Source organism: Solanum stenotomum, chromosome 6 (genome assembly GCF_019186545.1).
Source record: "Solanum stenotomum isolate F172 chromosome 6, ASM1918654v1, whole genome shotgun sequence".
Lineage (NCBI taxonomy): Eukaryota > Viridiplantae > Streptophyta > Magnoliopsida > Solanales > Solanaceae > Solanum > Solanum stenotomum.
Genome location: NC_064287.1, coordinates 52774470 through 52796657, shown reverse-complemented (window position 1 = coordinate 52796657; position 22188 = coordinate 52774470). Strand labels below are relative to the sequence as shown.

Genomic DNA, 22188 nt, shown 5'->3' with positions numbered 1-22188 from the left:
ATCAAACTTAATAATATTAAATCATATCGAATTAATTTGACATATATATTCAAATATTAAAAATTTCAATATCGTATCATACCATGCTGACCCCGAGAAGTGAACTAGTGTGATTGGATGAAGCTAAAAATATGAATATTTCCACACGCGCATTAAATTACGTGAAGTTTCTTAAGTATATAAATACATTATTATTATTATTTTTGTAGGAATTTAGGGAAATTTCCTTCGATTTTGTACTGTCAATTCATGTACTTGATAACTCACAAATTTGTGAACAAAATGCCAAATCTCAAGAAGCTTCGTGGTGTTATAATTGTTGTTTGATTGCGTTTATATAAGTTCCATTAGATATTTGTCATATTTGTTTTTTTCTACGCACATTAAAATATAACTTTTTCTTATTCAAATAGTAACAAATTAGGTGGAGCAAGATCAGAAATAATGAACTCTTTTAATAATAAATGAATCTATTTTTATAAATCTTGAACTTTTGCAAAGAACAAAGTTATCATTTTTAATATATTTTGGAAAATACATCATACATAATAAATTGGTGGTCCAATAATTTCATTATTTCACGTTTTTCGTTGTTTTATTTTATTTTTCTTACGAAAAGTCAAAGGATAGTGCAAGCATCATGTTTTCTAAACAATTAGAAAATAATTAGTACTCCTGATTTGTTATAAATTGTTTGGTTTGATTTGTAATAAGATCAAATTGATTAATGTTTAGTGATTTCGAATATATATTTTTTATTATATTTAAAAAATAATATATACATCTGTAAACCTAAATAAAAATATAATAGCTAAATAATTTAAAATATTTTTACAATTAAAAAATATTATATTGTCAAAAATAGTAACTAAACAAAAAAAACTTAAGTGGAGGAAGAATATTGTATGATAACTTGTAACGTGTTGAACATACGTACTACTATTAATTAATTTCAATTAAGCTCCAACAAATAAGAGATAGAAAACAACAAACAAAACAGACAAATTAAGCTTTAACAAAACTTAATTATGCCAAAAAGAAAATATTCCCTTTTGGGTTTGCTAACATGTTAATACTAAACATTTTAATGGTCATCTCAATTTATAATCGAGGTCCATTTCTTAGGGCAGTGTTCTTGATAACATTTTTTCAGTTTCTGGAGACTCGAACTCGAAAATTACAATTAAGAATGAAGAATCTCAATCATCTCCACTACCATCCATGTTGATAGCTCTATCAAGAATCAGGGCTAAGACTTGATCTATTGTAATGATATATGTATAATTATCCATCAACACTAATTAACAACTTAAATTATAGTTGTATTAATCAATAATAGTAATCCCTATCGATGATTTTAAAAATAGATACGAAGCAAGTGTTATGGAAAGATTTTTTAAAAAACTCCTTATGAGTTCTTATCCTTTTAATTTTACTCTATTGATGACTCAGGCTCACAATCTTAGAGTTGCGGGTAGAAGGTGCTTACGACTTTACCATCTAAGCAATCACCTCTTGTTTTATGGAAGGGTTTTTGTTGATTTCAAATGTATTTTATGTTAACATATATATTTGTCACCATCTATAAACTTTCAAAATATGGCTAAGGGAATTGTTAATAATTAGCAATAATATTAATTATATGGTGTTTACTTGTTCAAGTTTCTAACCCCATTCAAAATATGGCTAAGGGAATCGTTAATAATTAGCAATAATATTAATTATATGGTGTTTACTTGTTCAAGTTTCTAACCCCATTCAAAATATGGCTAAGGAAATTGCTAATAATTAGCAATAATATTAATTATATGGTGTTTACTTGTTCAAGTTTCTAACCCCATTTGAAATGGTTTTGTTCCATTAAAGTGAAAATCATTAGTTAAACAATATCAATTGTGTATGGATAAAATTGTCTCAATCGTAGTCTAGTCAAAAAGACATTGTAATTATCTTTGAAATTTAGTAAAAAGTTTCAATGATTATTTTTGAAACACTTGTAATTTTTTAATTAAATTAATTGTGTTGTCTCGATCAATAATTATAATTTTCAGTAAAAATATATCAAATAGGTAATTATGTTACATTAACTATATCTTGAATAATAAAAATTATTGTTGCAAATCTGAATCTTGAATTTGAAGCTTAGTTATTAGTGCTTCATGAAAACGTCATTTTAAAATTTAAAACTCATAAACTTAAAATTACTCCCTCTGTTCGATAATAGTTGTCCGAACCATTAGGAAGGTCACTCAAATGAAGGAGTGACTGCTTACGCCGAGACCTCTTAACCCTAGCTTAGATGTTTCAACCTAACATTGCGGTCACCTATTTTTCTACCTTGACTTGTTAGAATTCAAATTCATTAAACTATTCAACTTTCAAATTTCCACCTAGTGTTTTTTTATTAAATTATATTTTCAATCAATAATTTACTTGTCTTCTTCAGTATCATTACTAGAATAGCTTAATCAAATTAAAATTTTAAAATCTATACTAGATCAAATATCGTTATATAAAATGATTCGACGATAAATAATTTATGAAAAAATTATCTAACTATACAACTTATTTTATCATATCCTCTAAAATTTTCTATCATTTAAAAAAATTATAAAAATCCCTACTCTCCTATTCTTGGATACATCACTTTACGCGATGTATCAACCGGATACATCACTTTACATGATGTATCTATTGGATACATCATTTCGTGTGATGTATCGGAGTGTACGCGATGTATCAGGACATTGAGTGATGTATCCAAAACTGAGACGCGATGTATCAGGACGTATCCGAAGGAACACGATGTCTCGGGACGTTTTGGGATGTATCCGGATTCCACCAAATTTAAGCGATTTTTGTAATTTTTAAAAAAGTAGTAATATAATGTAGTTAACTCTTAACACTATGAGATTTGTGTAAAATTCTCATAATTTATTGCCACGAGGAACTTCTCATTTTCTATGTCCATGATGGACCTTAAAATTAAGTCTCTATCCTTTATGGGCTGCTGGCCCTTTCTAATGTCAAATAGATTTGGCCCAATATTAAAATTTTCAAGATCGGCCCAATTGTTATAACCATTTGGTCCTTCATTTAGAGCCCGTTGGGATTGGCCTAAAAAAATGTAGTTTTTAAGTCAGAAAATAAAAAGTTGAACTTAAATGATTTTTAAGATAAAAAGTAAAAAGTAGAGGGAGACCTACTTTAATTTTTAACTTTTTTAAATTCATTTTAAACTTATCTTAAGTTATTTTTTTACCTTGTTAAATACTTTCAAAAGCTAAAAATGACTTAAAAGTATGTTTGACCAACTTTTAAGTCAATCCAAACAGGTTCTTAGTTTACCATACTGAAATGATACCAAATAGGCCTCAAGGTTGGATAAATCGACGGGTAAAATTCACAAATCACCACTTTTAGTCTTTATAATTGAAAAATAATCATAATCGTGAAATTACAAATTCTACAAGTTAAGCTCCAAAATTGGTTATGGAGTTTTATTTGTAAAATTTGAAACTCCATTATTGTGATTACCTTTCAAAGATAATGCTGAAAAGTGTTCAATTAACTCTGTTTCTACCAAATCAACATCAAAAGTAGACTCATTTTAGCATTTCAAAGAGCCATTTTGGCAATAAAGTAGGAGGCCCTATAATATAAGAGAGAGCATAGGCCTAAGTGCCACAAATAGCAATTTACAACTATTTAAGTGTGCATAAAAAATTGCAAGTTTACACTTTGGAACAACTTCAAACACATATTGTTAGAGTATTTTTGTTTGAACTTCAGCATTTGTGGATGAATTCTTATTCAATAATTATTGTTTTCCTACACTTCTAATTGTCTTGGCTATTTCTAATGACTACTAACTTGAGCATTGGAACAAATATTGTGTGTTTGAACACTAAGGGGTGTGATGATAATTATAGTACAAATTTCTCACTCTTAATTAAAAGTTTCAAGTTTGAATTCGTACAATAGGTAGAGTAATTTTTAGATAGAATAGATAATTGATCTTAAGAAGATCACTATTGTTTATTCCAGAATAGCTTATATGAATCAGATGGCTATTGATATGCTTAGTTGGACGATAAATAGGGGTGTTGATAAAGGCATAAGCGGAGGCTATCAGAGTTATTTACATCTATTTTTCGATTGAAAGAAGAAAAAAGACACTCTAATACTAATATGTTAATAGAGAGAGTCATGCTTGAAACTAAAATTCTAATAACCAATATCTATTGAAAGATAATGACAATAATGATAGTTAGTAGTAGTAATAAAGTTACTTAGCATCTCTTTTTCAAGTGCAATCCTTAAAAGAGTTTAAAGCCTCGTGAACTTACTTTTTTCTAATTATATATCTTATCTTATTAACAAAGAAAAGAGCAAAAGGGACCAAAGTGTGTATTTTTTTCATCTGGTGTTTGAAGTCTACATTGGAGCTTTCACTAAATTCAGATCACGCATTATAAGATCTGTTTAGGAATAACGCTTTCAACATAATTTTCTCCATACTTAGAATTTAAACTCGAAACTTGTACTTAAGATTGAAATAGTCTCATCACTGCACTACAATCCGTATGTGTGTACCAAAGTGCTACTTATATATAAGAAACAAAACCCCAAAGATTCTTGGGAACATTGACAGATGGGATTTACCTTTACTTCTTTAAATCTAATCAAATACTTTAAGTACGTTGAATGAAGGAATTTTGGTAGCTTTATCTTTTTTGAATATTTTTAAAAGAAAAAAAGAAATAATGAGACGATATCCACATTAAAATTTGATTAAATTTAAATTTATACAATTTATTTCTCGGGTAACACTTTCAATAGAATTTATTTTATTTCGAATGATTCAAATTTGAGATCTTTAATTGAGGTGGAAGGATCCCAAACAATTTCATCACAACATAACCATGTTGTAGATAGGAAACACTTGAAAAAAAAGGGAAGAATATCTGATTTCACGGATCAATTTCAAACTATTGATAGAGTTTTTTACGAAAATAAGCTATTGTGAGAACGCAAGAGTGCAACACAAAACTAAAAAGTTATCGAGGATAATGTTATGCACTAAATAGCAAAAAAAATCATTATCAATCTAATTTAGTGACCAATTAATAATGAATTTTTACAAATCCTACTAGATACGAAGTATCGAATTATATATTGTACAAGTCTATAGACATATAAAATCATCTTTCAATATCAAAGTTTAAAGTTAAACAAAATTTTGATTTTTCACACAAATTTGGAGAGACACTTTTTTTTATTATATTATTTTTAAATGTCAAAGTGGTTACTATTGTCAAAAAAATTCTCCTCCAATCACGTCTATTTTTACTTTTTTACTTTTGTGATGAATGATGATGACAAAAAGAGACCAATAGAGATATTTTAATGTGTGCTCATGCCTCATTATTTTTAATAAGTTTTACTAACATTATATTATATGATTGTGTATGTAAATGCTAATACAATCTTATGAAGGAAGACATGAAAAAAAAAAACTCACGTCAAAAAAGTTAGTATCACTTCAAGTCTTTTTGACCAATCATCAAACAACATAAAATTAGTTAGACAATCAAAATCATTATTCACATTGACAAAATTATTATAGTATATCAATTATCATTTTAAAGTCTAAATAGAGCCTAACTCACATCATTTCTACACTTTTTTAGGTGCACACAAATCATTGTTTGGTTTACCAACAAAAGGACTTTCATCTATTTGTTACACCTGCTTTAAAATTTCGATTAATTTAAATTTGTATCACATAAAGTCTATTAAATAACATAATGACGACTAATTTATGCAAAATGCCACTTTTTGGCCCTATTTATGTTTAGTTCCTTTTTTAAAAAATTAAGTAAATATAAGCCTTAGAAATTATCTTTTCGGATAGTGTTAGATTCAAGTCTAATTTGCTCATATATTTTTCTAACCTACATATAAAATATTAAATTGTCTTCTAATGTTTGTAATAACTTGTAAAATTTAACACTGTCATCTAACAATTCTTTTATAGGATTTGAAGTTTGATCAAGAGAAATTCTTAGACAGTGACACAAAAGTCCATATGTTACAAGAAAAAAAAACCATTTACTAAATAATTATATCCTAACAAAAAATTTCTGAATCAAAATTTCTTCTTCGCATTTTTTCATTTCTAAAACTCGAACCCGAGACATCCCATGTGTGTGGTAATAACAAAAGGCCTTTGCTTCACCTTCACCACATCTTTGATAATTGCCATCATTCCAATGCACCATCTTTTGACCTCCTAAATCTCCTACATCTTGGCCCCATTTCATTCATCAATCCGCCTTAATATGCTCAACTAAATCAAACCAACCCCCCTAGCCAAAATCATAATAATCAAATAAAATAACCTAATTCTAATACTAATGTCATCCCCTTTTGGTGGAGTGAAGGGTGGGGAAATTGTTATAACCTTTTTATCAGCTACAATATTGCCTAGTCAACTTGTTTAACATGGTTATTTAGAAGAAATTTCAACTTACAGAATTCAAACAAGTAATATTGCTAATTTGCTAATTTTGATTGCTAAGTTAAGCATATGATTAGCTGAAACCGTTTAACTCTTATTGAAGAACACGTGGCCGGATGTGAAAGGTTTTAGTTAGCGATCAACCGAAGCTGATAGCTACAACTCAAACCTTATATATGTGTTAAAAATTTCACTAACGAAACTTCAACGCACTAATTGAGCTAGCTAGAGCAGAAAAAACTCCAATTAAAGTAAGGACAATTATAAACACAAAAAGGTTATACTAATACCAACTGACAATAAGGAATCAATTTCTTACTATTTACCTATTGATCCATAAAAGCGAGTACCGCAAATATAGGAATTCACTCTAGAACACCACTCTTGATTTCTTTTTAACTAGAAGAAAGTTGCTCAAAATTTTAACTAAATGATTTAACCCCACTCACTAATCATGTCTTATAATTTAAGTAAGTTACTCAAAAAATACAAGACATGATTAGTGAGTGGGGTTAAGCCACTATCTAATTAATGGTCAATAAAGGTTCACAAGCTATGGTAACAACTACCAAAGTACAATGCATTAATTTCTTTGATTAAACTCCTTTAGATTCTTCTTTAAATTCAACACACCATAAAACATGCAATGAAAAAGTTTTCTCCATTAATTATGCTTATAAAGAACAACATTAATTGAAATATTAAAACCCCCTATTCAAAGCTTGTTTTCTCCTCATTGTCCATTCTTTGTCTCCTCCAATAAGTCCAACGTGACCTTTTTAAAGTCTATTTTTATTCTCCGTCCAATTTTTTATTGAAATTTGATTAAATTTGAATTTATATATATATATATATATATATATCCACTATAAAACGTTTGTTAATAAATTAAAAACAACATCATATTCAAAAGTTTAAAATCGAAATCTCTTATTTGAAATAAAAGAACACTTGCCACTAGATTGCGACCCTTTTTTCGTTGAAAACTAAAATACAACTTCTATGTATTCTATTCATTTCAAATACACATCATGTTATGCTTTTCGACCGTCAAGCCATTTAAATTTCAATCAATATTTTAAAATGTATTTATTTCAAAATAAGCTTTCGATAAGTGAATTGTAACAACTATTTTGGGACGGGAGAAACTAATTATCTACCACCATATATTTTCTCTTTGAACTCTGTAATATATAAATCCAAGCTCAGTCTTCATCAGTATCACAGTCGCACTCTGTTTTTTTCTTCTTCCAAGTCCTTCAACAATGGCGACTTCCATTTTCTTCTTTGTTCTGTTATTCACCACAGTTCTTTCACGAACAACTCCAGATAATGCCTCAAGAACAAAAATCCTCGACGTTTCTTCCTCCATTCAGAAAACCCATAATCCGTTCTCACTTGATTCGTCTCTGAATTCTCTGAAACATGAAGAAAATCAAATTTCTTCATCATTGCTGAGTTTTCAACTGCATTCTCGAGTAGCAGTTCGTGGGACTTCACATAAGGACTACAATTCATTGATGCTAGCTCGACTTGAACGTGACTCAGCTCGAGCTAAATCACTTCAAACTCGTGTAGATCTGGTTGTACAAGGAATTGGAAAATCGGATCTCAAACCGATGGAAACTGAGTTTCGAGAGATTCAAGCTGAGGAAATTGAAGGACCAATTATCTCCGGGACTAGTCAAGGAAGCGGTGAGTATTTCTCACGCATCGGAATCGGTCATCCGCCGAGTCAAGTTTATATGGTGTTAGATACCGGAAGTGATGTTAACTGGGTTCAATGTTCTCCTTGTGCTGATTGTTACCAACAAGCTGATCCAATTTTTGAACCTGCTTTGTCTTCGACGTTCTCTCCGCTCACTTGTGAAACGCAACAGTGTAAATCGCTTGATGTTTCTGAATGTAGGAATGATACTTGTTTATACGAAGTATCTTACGGAGATGGCTCGTATACAGTTGGAGATTTTGTGACGGAGAGTATCACATTTTCCGGTTCGTCTTCCGTTGAGAATGTAGCTATCGGCTGTGGACATAATAACGAAGGTTTATTCGTCGGAGCAGCAGGATTATTAGGTCTCGGCGGCGGCGCTTTATCATTTCCTTCACAGATAAATGCATCTTCCTTCTCATACTGCTTAGTCGACCGTGACTCCGACTCTACCTCAACTCTCGATTTCGGCGGCGCAACTCCGCCGAACGCCGTCACAGCTCCGATAATCAAAAACTCAAAACTCGACACATTCTACTACGTAGACTTAACCGGAATCAGCGTCGCCGGGAACATGCTTTCAGTTAATCCATCAGATTTCGAAATAGCCGACAACGGCGACGGCGGAGTAATCGTCGATTCAGGTACGGCGGTGACGAGATTGAAGACGGACGTGTACAACACGCTCCGTGATGAGTTCGTGAAAGGGACGAGACACCTGCCGTCAACTAACGGCGTTGCGTTATTTGACACGTGTTATGATTTGAAATCGATGAAAAGCGTTGAGGTACCAACGGTGTCGTTTCATTTTTCTAACGGGAATGAATTAGCTTTACCGGCTAAGAATTACCTGATACCTGTTGATTCATCGAGTACATTTTGTTTTGCCTTCGCTCCATCGTCGTCGTCGCTATCGATAATCGGTAACGTTCAACAGCAAGGGACACGTGTCAGTTTCGACCTGGTAAATTCTCTCATTGGATTCTCATCCAATCAATGCTAGTAGTAAAATTGTTTACTTCCCGTTTTACCCCTCAGTTAGGAAGTTATTTTCAATTTTGGTCAGGGCCTACTTAAAATAACTGTAACGTGATGAAGTGGGACCTGGTTCAGTATGCGTGTGTGTGTGTTATTATTGCAATTTCAGTATGTTTTTTTGTATAGTAATTTATTGATAGTGTGAGGGGTATTATGGGCAAACCATTGGAAAAACAATTGGAGTTGTTACGTACGGGTAGCAAAATTAGCCTATTAGGTGATTGACTCTCTGGGTTATCGGCTCAGTTCATTTTGATTCAGGTCATGTTGGACACGTGGTAATTGATTAATTCGATTATTGGCTCAGTTCATTTTGATTCGGGTCATACTGGACATGTGGCTAAGTGAATGACTTTTAAAGAAATTTTATGCTATTACAATGTTGGGTTTATATAACTTTTTTTTTCCTTTTAAGTTGGTGCTTTGTGTTTTCTTTCTCATTTCAATGAGAAATTCAACTAAGATATCTCATGCATCTCTTCGTATTTATTTTTTAAAAAATAACCTAATAGGTCTCTAGTTCTTTTATGTGATTCATCCTTGTTGGCTTGCTCTCTATCGGTCTACCACATTTTTTTATTTTTATTTTTCCTTGAATGATAGTTCATAATAGAAGGAAAGATATAAAATATCTACATCCAAGGACATATAAAATATATATATATATTATTTTTTAAAAAGGTGAAGCAAAATTTGACTTGAACTTAGCACCCTTATGAATAATACTTTTAATCAAATCAGACAGATAATAGTCTCTACAGACATAAATAGTACATTTTTTTAGTATAAATAAAAGCTTCTAGAATTTGTTGTTATATGCATGTTCCGGTCATAACACGTCTAGTATGATACTATTGGCATAATGCATAAACCTGATCCTTAATTTAACGTTAATGGATATCTATGATTTTTAACTTTGGGTGTAGACAAACAGACACTTAAACTTGAATTAATTGACACATCGTTCTACATGGCACCATACATGGCAATTTTGTGTCCTACGTGTATTATGACATGTGTGTCTACTTGTTCAATTTTATACAAATTTAAATGTTTACTTGTGCACATTCAAAGTTAGAAGAAATAGTTGTCCGTTGAAGTCAAGTTAATGGTCATGTTTATGTATTATGTCAATACTATACTGCTCCTTCCCCTTCAATTTATATACTCGTACTTTTTACCGATCTTTATTTATTCACATCTAATTTAACATATACTTCAAATAAATTTTCGACTTCATTACTAATTTAAATTCAACAGGTTCAATAGTAAAACTTTAACATCTTTGACGACTTATAATTCTTGTTCTATAAAATAAATGTATTAGTTACTAATATTTTTTTATCAGTTACGAAGCTATATAGTATATCATTTGATGAGGATAACATAACTGATACCTTAAAATTAATTATTGACATAACAGGATGGTATTTTATCGTGCTTTATGATTCTAATACAACGTATCTATAATTAGAATGAATTTATTGAACCATTACTATTGCATTCTTGAATGGTCAATCTTACTAAATTTAAATTTTGAAATTAACTCTTTACGAAAAGAGTAAAACTTTATCTCATTAAAGTTTGTGGTACAAAAGTCATGTAAAAAGAAAAAAAATGCTACACCTTTTGTTTTTTCCCTTTGGACCAAACAGAGAAGCTAGAAAGAAGAATTCTTTTTTTACCTTATTATAAGAGGGAACCATTTTCATTTTCCACTTAAACCAAACATAGGACAAGTCAAAGTATTGAAAAAATCAAACATTACCGATAAAAACAGTGGTAAAATAGTAAGTACTTTTTTTTTTTTTAATGAGAGATTTCAAATACAATTTCTGGTAGGTCCAAAATTATATTTACAGCGCTTTATAACCTCTTAATAAGAGATTTTTCACTATAAAACTGATTTAATCATGCCAATATAAATAACTAACATCGAATGAAAATCTATTTTTTTTAGAATACTAAAGAGTAGCTAGGACGATTTAATTAGAGTATAAAGTCCCTATATATTATATAATAGGATGTAGTGTTGCTATCAATCTAATTCCCTCACACTACAAACTTTTATTAATTGGATCATAAATTAGAATAATTTAAAGAAGAACATGAACCTTTTTTACATCAAAGAATTGGAGAAAAAAACTCTATAAAACTTCAAAGTACATTTGGGGCAAGTAAGTATTCTTACTTTAATTTTAAACTGTAAAAACAAATTGATTGATTTAATATAAATATTTATTAAGTCGTTGTCATCATATCTTATCCTATGAAAATGAACCATAACCACCATATATGCGACCAAAATAATAATACTATAAAAATGATTGCTGTCCTGTCCATCTTATTATTGGCTTTATTAGGGAAAAGAAAACACAATTTTATCAACCTAATGTTGAATTTTCTTTGTTTATTCATATATTTACGTTTTCATATTTTGAATCGTCATTATAATAGTTTTTATTCTTATTATTGTAATAGTAAGAAATGCTTTACCTCTTAAAAGAATAAGAATAAATAGAGTTATGGGATAAGTTTGATTCATCTATTTCGAATTGAAAATTTAATCAATTATTATAAAGCAAATACAAAACGAGAATTAAGTTAGAAATTAGTAGAAAGTCGAGTGGTATAACATTTTGTGTTCTCTTCTCTTATTAGTGGTACTATCTAGTAATCACATAGTTTCTTTTCTTCAACGTATATTACTACTATATGTTGCGTGTTTCAATCCATTTGTCGTTTAACTCTTGTTATTTTGTTGTCGTATTTTTATGTTATAATATGTGTTTCAAATTTTTCTCTCTTTTTTCTCGAATCGAGAGTCTATTAGATTCTATTACAGAACAAGTGTAAATAGGATCTCAATACATTTTGTTCTTCTTAAACCCCACTTATAAAATCACATCGATATATTATTATTATTATTTAATTATATAAATAGTTGGTTAAAATAGAAAATAAATATCAAATAATACAACACCTTCGCCACTTATTGAGAGTAAAATAAGTAGTAAACGAACAAAAGGAAAAAGGTTCTTTGGTCCCAATAATTTAGATTTAATATTTTAATCATTAAAATTTTTAAAAGATTATCCAACGAAGAAACGTTGGCATTTTGCAAAAATATTCCCATTTTTTCCTTATCGTTATCCGCTACTCATATAAAAGTCCATTAAATTTAAATTTACGGCGAAAATCAATCTCATATAGTCATATTAAAAAGACATTTCATATCGAGAATATTTACCGCTCCACCATAATAGTGTTTGTATTTCCCATTTTGTTAACCGTTACCTATCAGTTTCATTTCTAATAACCCATATGTAACTAGTCAATTTTCATAATTCCTAAATTAAACTTCCATTGACTCTTATCCTCTTTAATTCTCAATTAACTTAATTTTAATTTATAAACTAAATCTTTTTCTCTATGAAGAATTTATACCACCAATGTTACTTCTTCTCTCTGTTATAGTCGTCCAGATCAACGAATTTTCTCCATGAATGATTCTCAGTTTTATTCACTTTCGTCCTCCTCATGCGACGGCTCCGGTTCTCCCTCCGGCGCTGCTCCGGCGCCGGTAAACATTTCACTACTTGCTCTTTTTTTCTTCAATTTTTGTAATTAACTATTGATTGTTTATTAGTGTAATTTTATGCTTATTTGTGTGAATATTGCGGTTGTTGTAGTTTAAATCGATGTTTAACAGTGAGCTTGTGAGGTAAATTGTGTTGAATTTACAACTTTATAAAGTATGTTTAGTTAAAATAAGACAAATTTTTTTGTTAATTAGTGTAATTTTACCGTTATTTGTGTGAATGTGTGGTTACTGTTTGTTTAATTTGATGTATTTACTAGTGTGCTTGTGGTTTTAAGTGGTTGAAGTATGTGTTGAATTTGCTAAAAAAAAGTTTGAATTTTATGTTGCGGCTGTGGATTTTTAGTGTTAGATAAATTTGTAATGTTAAATTGCTTTGATTTTGTTGAATTTATGATATTTAATTTGATACTTAATTTATTGTATTCTCATGGATATGATGGTGTTGACTGGATAAATATGTTGATTTGACTTGTTAATTACTGGTAGTGGAAGAAATTGGTGTTTGTAAAATTAGTTTAGTAGAGAAATGATCTCATGAAAAGTTTATTTTTGAATAGTTAAAAGTGAATTTAAGTTCGTGAAAGTTGTATAAAAAATTTTGGAATGGCTCAAGAATTTTGGACATTTTGGAAAGGAAGTATGTATAAATTGGGACGACGGAAATATAAAAGATTAGTGTGTTTATCAGTACTCAAGATTTTAGTACTGATTATTCATTGTTTTGTGCTTTCTATGAATGTTAAGTTGTTTGTCAATCTAAATTCATTGTTGTGCTTATGATGTCTAACTCATGTTCAAATCCTACTTTAATATTTTCTTCTCCGAGCACTAATATATTACTTAAATGAATTCAGCATCTTAAACCACACAAAAACCACCATATAAAATGGAATCAGGCAGGGAGTACCGAGTACCAACTGAGTCCTACTTGTGCTATGCAGACATTGAGAAGTTTCAGATTTTAATTATTATTTATTTGTCTATTTGACTGCAGAATATGGTGGGGAGTAGTGCGAGTGGAGATGATATTAGATCTCGACCACTCACTTCACAAGTTTCACGGCATTGGCGAGATGTGTTTTGGATGGGGGTATTCATGCTGCATCTAGTGTTGATAGGTGTGGCACTTGCGGTATTGGGATTTAACAGGTTCAGGGAAAAGGATAGGCTCAAAATTGATAGGTTCACGAAGATGATCCTTGAGAATCAGCCTGGTTTGACCGAAGATTTTTGGCCTTTCTATACCGTAGCTGGTACAGTGGGAACAGTTCTGGCATGGGCTTGGTTGGTTTTGCTTGGTTCAAGTGCTAGTAACATGATGAAGTTATCGGTTCACATCTTGACAACATATCTTGCTGTGATCAGTGTGCTGTGTTTCTGGCAGAAACAATTTTTCTGGGGTGTTGCATTTGCTGTTGGTGCAGCATTGCAGTTTTTGTACGTAATATCAGTCATAGACAGGTATAGCTGAAAAGGATCATGATTTTTAAAAAATAAGAAAACAGAAAAGAATCTTGCTTTTATATGTTTATCGGTTTCTATCTGAGTTCAATTCTCTTTTACAAGATATTTAATCTTTATCCATCTGTTGGCCTAGTATTTTGTTTTTATTTCTTAATGAATATGCAACCTGTTACCCAAATTCTCCTTTCTGGAAAGTCAGCTTGGAGAAAGTTGTGTTGTTAGTGAGATTGTATAAAGTGAGAATTTTTCTAATATTTGCTTTGTAATTTACATGTCTGTCTTCTGCTGGAGCATCATCAGATTAACTTTCTTGAAAGAAATCTTATCTGGAGTCAGCCCTGTCATCCTGATTTCAAATGAAACAGGTTTCAAAGTCTATACTAATACAGCAATCATGAAGTTCTTAGGATAGAAAGTCATCCTGCCATTTGTAAGGAGGTTGCTCTCCCTGATTATAAGAATTTGGGGTAGTTTTACGGATAGTTACTAAACTTTCACTTTATTGTGCCAAAGAAAAGTCAACTCAACTTTGTCTAAGTATAATAAAAAATGTTTCGTTTGTTTCCTTCTAATGGCTTTTAGTGTTATACTGTACTTAGGATATGTTGAATGGCTTTATTGTTACAAAAAGTAGTTTAGTAATTTTTGTGACATTTTGGTAAAGTTGAGTAACTTTCGTTACCGAAAAATAGTTCAGTAATTTTGGTACTATAAACTGAAAGTTGATTGACCATCCATGAGATTGACCCTTAATTAAGAAGTCTGAAGGAGACCTAGAAGTAAAAGAATTTAGTATTCGATTCCTTTACTTCATATTTCCTCTTAGTAACTTCTAGGATATAGTTTAGATTGACATTGAAAAACTTTATGGGTTTGACCTGAGGCAAATAAAAGCCTATCATAAGTGGAAGAATCCTCCAAGTTTTGAGCCATACAACATTGGCCCTTGAAGATTCTCAGTTATCAAACAAAAATTGATGGCCTCATAAGCTCTAAACACAAAGCTATGGAGAGGTTTGTGTAAATTTTTTCGTAACTCTGGAACCGTAGTGTATAAAGAGGAGATTAAAGCTCAGAAAGCATATAAATAGATAGGTCGAGATAATCTTTACCAAATAAGGAACTGTTGTATAAGTTTCAGTTTTGTGAAAATATTTCTTTTCCCAATTTCGCAGACTTCCATTTACCATGTTGGTTTTACAAAGAAGTGTGAAGATGGTGTGCAGCCTTCCTGAAGTTATAGGAGTTTCATGTGCATTCATGCTGGTCATGCTTTCATGGCTAGTTCTTTGGTCTTTTGGAGTAGCTGGTGTTGTAGCACTTAGTATCGGCGATGGTGGTCGCTGGTGGCTTCTTGTGGTGAGCTGGCAAGTTTTTGCTCTTTATTTAATCTGGTTTTAGGGTTTAGTCTCTATCAAGTATATATTGGTTATTTTGCCAAGCACATGAGCCATCAATCACATGTGTTTTGTACAGGTATTCTGTGTGAGTTTGTTTTGGACTGGTGCAGTTCTGTGTAACATTATTCATGTAATAGTGTCGGGCATGGTGTTTCTCGTTCTCATTCATGGTGATCGGCAAGCAACCTCAATGCCTCCCAAACCATTGAAGAAATCCTTACGCTATGCTGTTACAACCTCGTTTGGAAGCATCTGCTATGGATCACTTTTTACAGCCGCTATCCGGACATTACGGTGGAAGGTTGGTCAGCCTGTTCTTGTCTAATTGTCCATTATATTAACTTCTCACATGAAGAGTAAGATTTTCTCTTACATATTGCTTAACTGCATGTATGAACAGTTTTGACTGATTAGTGGTTTCGTGCAATGCAGATTAGAGGAGTCAGATCAAAGATTGGCAAGAATGAGTGTTTGCTTTGCTGTGTCGATTTCCTCTTTCATTTGGTTGAGACCTTAGTCCGTTTCTTCAATAAGTATGCTTATGTCCAGGTAGGTTGTTAATAGTTTTAGTGCCATATTTTTGTCTATTCTTGAAGTCATGGTTGATTTTTCAATATATCTGTAAAATATGTCCCTTCTCTTCATGTGAAGGTGTTACTTCACCCTCCAACTTCTGACCACCATTCAGGGATATCTCTTGTCCAGACAACTAAACTCCAGATTCACGTAATCCCTTTTCCTCCTTGATTGTCCATCTATGCTTCCAGCTTTGGTACCCTCCATGCATAGTCACTACTTACTAAAACATGTAGTAGTTCCTTATCTACAACTAAGCAAGTTGCAGTTCAGCACCTTGCCAGTTCCCAGAAAGTAGTTTTCGGTAATTCCTTATAACATTTAAAATGAAGAAGATAACGACAATCGAATTTAACGATATACTTTAACAGACTTGGATTCACTTTTTCCAGTTGCTGAGCCATGTTTTTCAATGGGCTTCAATATAGAAAGAAGCTAAGGAATTCAATCTCTACTAATTTACTTTAGAAAATAATTTTGACCTTGTACACATAACATAATTTTCCAGCTAAGGGGATTCAAATGAACCCCCTTAACTCCGCCCCTGCTTATTCTCCTTTATATCTTACCTAGTGATACTTTCCTTTTCACTCATATTGAAAGAGACTGAGTGGAAATCCTCTCTTAATCATAGAGATCAATAGTCTCCGATTGGGTAGAGGGTAGCTGCTGCTTTGATATTGATGTCTCCAGTGAGGTTGACTTTGTTTTTTTTCTGTAGTATTCATTGTAATATCATTCATGTGAGTTATCTCCAAAGGGATGACTGAGTGGTTGAGGCACAGGGGTAATTAACCTGCAGATCCAACGTTCACTTCCTAGCTACAACACTCATCATAAGCCTATCTGCTCTAATCCTTGAGGATCAGGGCCAACACCTGTACCTGTGGATTATAGCAGGCTGCCCCGTATTAGTTGAGATGTGCGCAAATTTGCTTTGATACTGCCTTAATAAAACAACATTCATTAAGTTATAGTATTTGGTTGTTCTAGGATTTGTGAAATAGACAACATATTTTGCCAGATGTATGCCAACTCTTCATTAATCTTCTTTTCAGCGCAATGCACTTACATGTGTTCAATTTAACACATGACAAGTTAGTGATGAAATTTTGAGTATGTGCTATATTCTGGCAATTAGGTGTGTAAGTATTGCATGCATGGATAGTAATTAATCACTGGAGTAGCTAGAAAGTGTCACGGTTTAGAAGTTACAGCTCAAGTCTTTGTCCCGCTTAGGGGTGAGACAAGGATTTTAAGGAAAGATGTGATGTAAAGTGGCACATCCCTAATCAGTTATTTCTTTATGAGTAGTAATTCATGTTGGCTTTGGTCCATTGCTCCCCATAACAGATAAGAAATTATGCATTGTAGTGAATTTTTTAAAAAATTCAGCAGAAGCAGATGTCATTTTGTTAGTGAATTTGATGTCATTTCAAACATACTCCTTGCAGATTGCAGTTTATGGTAAAAACTTTAATCACTCTGCACGAGATGCGTGGGAGTTGTTCCAATCAACTGGAGTTGAAGCACTTATTGCCTATGATTGCTCAGGTGCTGTTATATTTATGGGAACTGTTGTGAGTGGGCTGGTAGCCGGAACTTGTGCAGGAATTTGGACAAGGATCAAGCATCCTGACAGAGTGATGATGGTCGGTTCCACTTCCATGTTGATGGGAATGATCTTGGTAAGTCATAGTCAGCGGCCTTACCTCTCGTATTACTTTTAGTGCTTGGCTGTGAGTGCCTTAGAAAGTTTAGTGTTTAAATGGTCCTCAAGTTCTGCAATGATCTGATGTTAAATAAAGATAAATGGAAGATCAAAGAAATAAGAATGGTGCTTAACTTTTATTTCCAAATGATAACCTTCATCAGCCTTCCTCATTTACTCCTACAAATCTACCACGTTCTTCCTTACAGGCTTATTACACACTTGCGTTCCCTCTAATGTGCTGCCAAAGTCGGAGTTCAATCTGAATATGCTTGAGCACCAATGAAATTTAACTTACTTTTACTGAGGTTTTAACACAGTAATAGGTGATACAGAGATGTTGCACCTAAGGTCACACTTATATGAACCAAATATTAATCTAGTGAAATACACATCAAATTTTATTTCGGTACACAGTTAGATACTGTTAAAGAGTCCCACATCGGATGAAAAATGATGGATGGTCTCCTTATATGGATTTGGGCAATCCTCCCGTCAAGAGCTAGCTTTTGGGTAGAGTTAGGCCTTAAGATCCATTTCTTTACAGAAACTTTGGCTGAACCTTGTGATATGTGATCAATGAATGATCTATATCATAAAACGCAATCTATTCTTTCCTGATTATTAAAGTTCTTGTTGTGGGATGTAGTACTCGACAAGATAAACAATGATTATTAGTTGCCTTTTAGATCACCACTACACACCATGGCTCTTAATCTTCCCTATTATTTATGTCACTATGATATTGGTTTTCAGGTCGGGCTGGCTACAGTTGTGGTGGAAAGCGCGGTTACATCCATATATATCTGTTACGCTGAAGATCCTGTGTTAATACAGAGATGGGATGCGGAGTTTTTCAACAAGATGTCGGAGATGCTGCACCAGCGATTACAACACAGAAGTTCACGGGCAACTCAAGTATTCACCAGCAGATTCGACAGCCAAACGCCAGAAAATTCCGTCTGAATTTCCACCACTTTTAGAACATTCATGTCTTAGCTCCTTGTCTTCATGTATTAGTATTTGATTTTGTCAATAGGTCTGTAGATTGATCTGGTCTATTTCCCATCTCAAAGGGAAGGGAAATAGAGTACTTTTGAAGTTTGTCCTCTATCTTGAGAGAGAGAGAGAACACTTCACATCCCATTTGGGAAATTGTATTTGTGTTTATAACTAATGTATCGTTTGTTTCTTTTTAAGATTAAGATGTTTGAACGTGAATACACGAGATTATTTAATATGGTGTAATAGAAATTATTTGTTTGATGAAGCACAATCTTAAAGCTAACAATGGTGGTAGACTGGTAGTCAATGATTCTCACCATGAGATAATAGGGAAGGTCGATTTGACTCGGGAGACAAAGTTAAAACACAATATTCTTTTACCCTATACTTTGAGATTCTCCTCCATACTTATCAACAAGCTTGCTCCTTAATTGGCAATTTGGTTTGGCAATTATACATCAATTAATATGAATATTGTGGTAGTAGTAAAGTTAGAAATTTCGTTAAAGGGTGTTTGCCTGTCCATCCTGAGTTATATGTGGCTATACCACTGGTGGTAAAATATGCATATTAATTATTGTTTTTTATTTAACATGCAAAGTCTAAAATGGACAAGTAAAAATGAACGGAGGCGGGATATGATACTCCCTCCGTCCCTTTTTAGTTGTCCACTTTAGAAATGGCACACAGATTAAGGCAACAATGATTAGCACAGTGAAGTTACAATTTTACCCTTATGACAACTTTTCACTTCAAAATTACAACCACTTATTTGAATTAAAGTGAAATAAATTGGAGGGAAACAACATACACTTTTACAATTTTCAAGAAGTGTAAATAAGGGTATAATAGGAAAAAATTTGTTGTCCTTTCTTGATTTGTCAAAATGGACAACTAAATAGGGACAACCAAAAAAGGAAATATGGACAAGTAAATAGGGACGGAGGGAGTATTAGTGTTTGTATCAATCAATGACACAAGACCAATCCATAGCCACAAACATCAACAATTTTGTCTAATCTATGGCCACGTAGTTATAAACAAATCCTCAAAATGTCTTCTATATTAATTAGGCATTTATATAACTGTCAGAACATCAGCAATAAGGACAGTAAAATTGTTGGATTTATCGTTTTTTGTAAAGAAATATATATATTTTTGTGGGGACTTAAATTAGTTAAAAATTGAATCCTCTTAATTTTCTCAACCAAAAATATGCTTTAAATTAAATAAATAAATTGTTATTCGAATCTGTGAACTTGCTTGGATCTTCCTATCAAATATGGACCACAATGGAATTCAACCTAGGAATTATGAAAATGTAAGTTTGGATAAGGACACATTCATTAACAATATTACATTAGTTTTTTAATTTATTTATAGAACCATCAAAATTCGAGTCCGCTAATCTGACTAATTCAAGTTTGACATCGCGTATGACTCAGTAAAAGAGAAGCATTCTTCTTAGAATTTCTTGATTTTCGATGTTTGAAAGTTCTTTCAATTTGTTATGTATTTGAATAAGCATTACAATCAAGCCATATTCATCTAACATATTTCATATGGAAAAGTATGCATCTTTAATGTTGGGTATTCTTCCATAGTGTGACCTTACGGTTTATGTGCGATCGGTGGCCTACGCACCAAGATAAGCGATGTAAATTTTGATTCAATCGAAATATTCAATTTCATCATTGAGATGCTCAGTTGACTCCTTAACCCTAATAAAAAAATGACTCATGCCCAATGTAATTTCATAGATATATAATATCTGAGAACATATTTTATCCTTTTATCTCATAAGAGTAGAGAAACAATTTTAAAAAAACTCCATTCAAATAACACATTCCAATTAAGGCAAATAACAATACATTATACACTCTTATCATTTTCTTTTAACTATTTGAGGAAAAAACAAAAACATTTTATTAACATTTTTCTCAATAAAATAAAAGAAATAGTATTGCTATTATGAAGAAAAATGGAGAGGTCATGTGATAGATAGATAGAGAAATAAAGACATGATAAAGCCAAAGTAGAGAAAAGATTCACAATCCAGAAAAAGGCATTATGTCAGTAAAGAAGGGCCTCTACTTATTATCCAATTTATTACACATCCTATCTTATATTTAATTCTCCAACTCCCACACTTCCAAGGAATAATGAACATGTTTCGTGTTCGAGATCTGAAAATAAAGAAATTAAATTCTCGATAGATTGTGAATATCGTGTCTTAGATCATAAGTTTGAGATATGCGTGAAGTGAACTATGTCGAGATTTGCGTAAAGAAAGATATATAAAAGACTTTTATGAGTTTTTAATTTCAAATTCAAGACGAGCACGACCGTCCCTAACTTAAAAATATAACTAAAAAGGAAAAGAAATTCCATCACCTTCAAATTCCCCACCTCCAAAAGCTTTTCACTCACATTACCATCACATCATCTTTTGTGCCCTAAATATCTGATAATATTATTTAATCACTTCTCCCTATATTATAAAAATAAATTATAAACTTTTCAACTCACTATTTAATGGAGTAATACTAACACAAACACAACTTTCCAAGGACCTAGTGGTACTAGTAATCTAACAAATTTCAATTATATGAATGAATATTTAAGTAACTGCATTAAAAAGTACTAATATTTAGTTTGAATAATACAATATATTGCACTACTCATGTGTAGTCTCCAATAACTAATACTATAATAGAATTTCAATTCATGAGTTCTAAATTTTATAATGACAATTTTAAGTGATGATAAAAAAAAATTTAAAAAAATAAATACACTAATTAAGTAAAATCTATTGAGATTTGCCGAATTTATGTGAAGGCAACTAGCTTCAATCTGCCCCTAATTATAAAATTATTTTTTAAGGGGTGAAAAAATAGAATGAAATACAAAAAATAACTTATATACGATATATATGTATAGTCGACTATACATATTCTCGCTCTAATATAACCATTTGAAATGTGTATAATTTAGTATAAACATCGACGTAGATAAATTTTTAACCTAATAAAAGGTCATGAATTAACTTTGTAGCTCTATATTACTTTATTTTTCTTATAAAAATAATTATATTCATCCATTTTTTCTAATAGGGAAAAATAGAAAGTAAGAATAATCTGATACTCATTTGTTTCT

The 22188-nt window shown here is 31.6% G+C and overlaps 2 protein-coding genes across 2 annotated transcripts; both read left to right on the top strand.

Annotated features, from left to right (window-relative positions):
• Positions 1 to 7699: 7699 nt before the first annotated feature.
• On the top strand, positions 7700 to 9445 carry LOC125867363 (protein ASPARTIC PROTEASE IN GUARD CELL 1). Its single transcript, XM_049547833.1, has one exon. It carries the CDS (start codon positions 7789 to 7791, stop codon positions 9235 to 9237), a length of 1449 nt encoding a protein of 482 aa, XP_049403790.1. The 5' UTR covers positions 7700 to 7788; the 3' UTR covers positions 9238 to 9445.
• A 3192-nt stretch (positions 9446 to 12637) lies between these two features.
• LOC125868077 (uncharacterized) lies at positions 12638 to 19253 on the top strand. Its single transcript, XM_049548678.1, has 7 exons — positions 12638 to 12855; positions 13871 to 14337; positions 15516 to 15699; positions 15817 to 16041; positions 16173 to 16289; positions 17771 to 18004; positions 18784 to 19253. The coding sequence occupies exons 1-7, from the start codon at positions 12775 to 12777 to the stop codon at positions 18991 to 18993; spliced, it is 1518 nt and encodes a 505-aa protein (XP_049404635.1). The 5' UTR covers positions 12638 to 12774; the 3' UTR covers positions 18994 to 19253.
• The last annotated feature ends 2935 nt before the right edge of the window (positions 19254 to 22188 follow it).